The 4,356-nt window shown below is 60.1% G+C and overlaps 1 protein-coding gene across 1 annotated transcript; it reads right to left on the bottom strand.

Annotated features, from left to right (window-relative positions):
• Positions 1 to 890: 890 nt before the first annotated feature.
• LOC134504887 (gonadotropin-releasing hormone II receptor-like) lies at positions 891 to 3,042 on the bottom strand. Its single transcript, XM_063314320.1, has 3 exons — positions 2,506 to 3,042; positions 2,124 to 2,331; positions 891 to 1,507 (listed from the first exon to the last, which is right to left on the bottom strand). Exons 1-3 carry the CDS (start codon positions 3,040 to 3,042, stop codon positions 891 to 893), a joined length of 1,362 nt encoding a protein of 453 aa, XP_063170390.1.
• Positions 3,043 to 4,356: the final 1,314 nt, after the last annotated feature.

A 4,356-nucleotide genomic window follows, 5' to 3' on the forward strand; every position in this document is an offset into this window, starting at 1 on the left:
CCCAGGGGGCCATGCAGTGAGGAGCGGGAGCCCGCTCTCTCTGGGTACAACCAGGAGCCCTTGGGCATTTTCTCTAAGCGGGCGGCCCTGGGACTCCAACTCCCAGAATTCCCAGCAACTCCCATGAAGGGCCTCCACTGCAGCTGGGAGGGGCCGCTCTAAGGCTGGCAAAATCCAAGTTCCCTCAAAAAGGGGACCTGCTGCCTCACTGCATTTCTTTCCGCAGTACATTCAGCCGTCAAACCCTGGAAAGCTTCCTGGGTTGAAGTCCAGGGAAACTCCTGGGTGATGTTGTGCCAGTTACGCTCCACCAAGCTCACCAATTGTTGTGGGGGAAACTGGGAGAGTCACCTGGGGGAAAGCAAGGGAGCAGCGTGCAGGTCAGCCTCAGAACTCAAAAGCTGCTTGCAGTGGGGGATGTTTGTGGTGGCCCAGCTTGGGCTTCCACTGCTGGGCTCAGCTGGATGTACAGGAACACCACGTGGAGAGGGGAGCATCAGCAACTCCCCTCCCTGCTGCCTAAGACCAGCCCAAAGGTGAGTGTCCCCACGACCAGCTTCCCCACCCGAGATGAGGCTCAGCCCCCCATGGAAAAACAAATCGGAGCTCCCTGAGAGAAAACTATGCCTGTGCAGAGATGCCCCTGTATTACAGCTGTTGGAAACAGGTTGCAGGTAGCTCTTCAACCCAGGCTTCACAGTGAGACTGTGAGGCCGAGCATGTTTAACTATGATTTCTTGAACAAGCCACAGCATCATAAAGGTAAGCCCAAATGGGCAGTGAGACAGAATATGTCAGAAGCATGTGACGGCTTAAGCAATAGGTGAAGACCAGACTAATGCGTCCTTCCTGGAGCTCCCCCGCCCCCAGCCAGTTCGGAGGGAGCTAACTCAGGGCTCATCCAGGCTTCCCCCAGAGTCGGGGGCTTGCTGAGGTGTCCCAGATCCCCTTGTCAGAGCCCCTCCTCCCGTCCCAGGCGGGAGAGCTTGCAGTTCTGTGGCCTGGAGAAGGCTTGGCTGTGCTGCAGCATTCCCCCCAAACTGGGTGGAAGGACCATTGGGCGGGCAAGCAGCTGCCATCATAAGGGACCTTGAGCTGAGGCCCAGGGCCACCTCCGCTGAGTCGCAGAGGAGCAGCCTGCCCCCTCTGCGGGGGCGGACAGAGGACACCGAGCTGTGGAAGGAGCCAGTGATGGGGGACGGGGGCTGGCTGCCTCGCCTGGCTGCCCCACAGCCCCTGCCCAGCCAGCCCCCAGCGAAGAGGCTGTAGGTGACAGGGTCTAAGCAGGCATTTAATAAGCCAAAGAGGAAGAGGATGTGGGCCAGCGAGGGGCTCACGGCCCCCTCCATGCCCGTCGGCCAGAACCAGTACCACAGGCCCAGGCAGTAGTACGGAGTCCAGCAGAGCACAAACGAGCCGACGATGGCCAGGCTGAGGTGCAGCAGGCGGAGGCGCGCCCTTGGGATGGGGTTGCGTGAGCGGCGCAACGGCAGCTCCTGGGCAGACCCTGAAACGACAGAGGGGAGCCTGGTCAGGCCGGGTGAGCGAGTGCCTGCCCAGGAGGCTCTGAGGCCCACAGGCGGCTGGGGACCCTGCTGCTCCAGCCAGAGTTCTCGGGCACCTTTCTCCCATCTCACACATGCTTTGTACATACATTGCTTAATACAGATTTTTGCACAACTATTCCAAGATTATGTTTCTGTTTGGTATTTTTCAATAATACACATGCTGGGCACACCTTCTCCCAATATACGCATTTTCTGTTGTTCCTTTATTAAGAAAGGAAAATCCAAAATTGTGCTCATGAAGCTCCCTTGGGAATGACATGGAAAGAATCTGATGCTGTTGGGCAACCCTTTCGCACTCCCCACTGGGCCGGTTGGCTCCCATCCAGAGCAAGCAGCTCAGGCCCCACTTACAGCTTTTTGAAAACCGTAACTGAATGAAAAGCAGTATTTTCAAAGATTTATACAGAAAAATCCTATGCAAAATCTGGAAAAGATGTGGATAGGGAAGAATGATGGTATCCAAGTCTTTAAAAAGTGCTAATTCATTAACTCCGTCTTATGGGTGAAGTGAACCGATTGCTCTGCCATCCCTGCCTCACCCCAGCAAAAACTCACAGCGGCTGCAGGCGCTGACGTGCCTCGAAATCTCCAGCAAGACCCGAGTGTAGCAGGCAGTCATGACCAGCAGCGGGAGCAGGAAAAGTCCCAGGAAGCCAAACACGTTGTAGGCCACCTCATGCCAGCGCTGGCCAAAGGAGCCGCGGGTCGTGCATTGGGTGAAGTTCTGCGGGGAGCTTACGGTGACGGTGTGGAACAGGAATAACTGTGGGACAAAGACAGGCACTGGGGGAGAGAAGGGGCTCCAGGCCAAGTCTGACTCTCCAGGCCGCTGTGGAAGGGCCAGCCCACCCTGCCCTCCTTCCCCCCTCAGCAACGGATTCCTCCCCTTGCGCCAGGGACGGGATCTTTCTTTGCCAGGGCAAGACGGGTCGGGTACCTGAGGAGCAGAGAGGCTAGCACTCATCAGCCACGCCACGTAGAGCAAGATCTGGGTCTTGCGCCAAGCCTGGGCAGTGGCCAGTGGCTGCAAGATGGCTCCGTGACAGTCCAGGCTGATCAGGGTGGTGACGAAGGCGGAGGCGTACATGGCCAGCAGCTTGAGGAACATGAGGAGCCGGCAGGCCACGTCCCCAGCCCGCCACTGCAGTGTGATGTTCCAGGTGGCGTCCAAGGGCATCACCACCACGGCCACCAGGAGATCCGCCGCCGCCAAATGCAGGAGCAGCAGGCGGGCGTGGGAGCCCTTGTCGGCTGGCCTGGTCCTGCCAGTCCACAGCACGGCCCCGTTGCAGGTGGCCGAGATCGCACACAGCAGCAGGGTGAGCCCCACCCGGACCTGAGCGGCCGCCGAGAAGACGGGCAGCCCCAAGGTCTCCTCCAGGCCGCCGCCGCTCCCGTTGCCGCCTTTAAAGGAGGGGCCGCTTCCCCGAGACGCCGGGAAGCCAGCCCCGCTCCTGTTCTGCTCCCGGTCCATCCTGGGGGTGGCGGGTGAGCCCCAGCCTGTTCGCCTGCCTGGCCCCTGGGGGGGTGGGGAAGAGGGCGAGGCCGTCACCCGAGGCAGCGCAGTCCCTCAGCAGCTCCCCTCCCCTTCCTCGGCAGCCCTGCCCTCGGGAGCCTACCTCCAGCCGTCCCCGGCCGAAGCCTGGCCCACCTCTCTGCCCTGCCGCCCCGGGAAGCCCTGCCGTCCTGGACCGGCAGACGCTCCGGGCTGTCTCGGCTCCAAGAGATGCCCCTGGCACAGACGTCCCCTCCGATTCTGCCCAGGGTCACATCTGCTCAGCCCCACCCCCAGCCAGGTTGCAGCCAGGTGGCTTTGCCGCAGGCGGTGGGCGGCTGCCGGGGGGGGGCGTGGCTCCAAAGGACGATTTTCTCACATCGCCCCAAGCCCCTGATCACCCTGTTGTTGAGGGGTGGTTTCTGTACGGAAGGGGCCCCAGCGGCTTGTGGTACAGCACCTCGTCAAAACAGAGGCAAATGTGTTTGAACCCAGCAGGGTCGGAATCCGGCTCACGGATGTGTCTAGTTACTACGCAGGTCGTGTCCCAGGAGGGCGGCCGGGGCCGGCGGGGCAGCGTCTTCCAGGAAGTTTTGGCTGCTGATGCGGGGCAGGTGCAGCCCGCCCGGACGTGCCTCTGGGGAAGCGTCCCCGGGGGAAAGTGGCAGCGTCCCTCGGTTCGGGTTCCTGTCCTCTTTACAGGGGGACGGCTGGTCTTGGGCTGGCCGGCCAGTTTATTGCCCTCCTGGGAGCAGCTTCTGGGTCACCTGCCCCGCTGCTGCTGTGAAGGCGCTCGCGATCCTTCTCACAGCCCACCAGCGACCTCGACTTCAACCGCTAGAGAGAATCCACCTGATTAGGCGTGCCAGCAGCAGGGACGCCTCGGCCTTCACGTGGGGCGTTTGCGGCAGCAGGCAGAAGGTCGGCCTCTCTCCGCCCTCTGCCCAGCCTCCTTCATCCCTTCGTTCTCACCGCGCCCGTATAGGCTTCTAGTGTCAAAGGTCCTCTAAGCAGCTTACAAACACCATTGAATTCAGTTCTAAATTATTAAAAGGATTTATTGTACCCAATCATTTCTACCCCATTTTCCCTAACAAACATAATAAATACCATCAGAATTCTCAAAACAATGCAATCATTACAAAGACTTCAGCAGCTTCAGGGAAAACACACACTGTAAGCAATTCGTAAAAGCTGTGCCGGAGGAGTCATGGCTCAACCACCACCAGGGGGCGCCCGCTCCTCGCAGCCGCCTGGAGCTCCGAGAAGTCCGATTCCGGCGCGCCGACCTCG

Source organism: Candoia aspera, chromosome 13, assembly GCF_035149785.1.
Source record: "Candoia aspera isolate rCanAsp1 chromosome 13, rCanAsp1.hap2, whole genome shotgun sequence".
Taxonomy (NCBI): Eukaryota; Metazoa; Chordata; class Lepidosauria; order Squamata; family Boidae; genus Candoia; species Candoia aspera.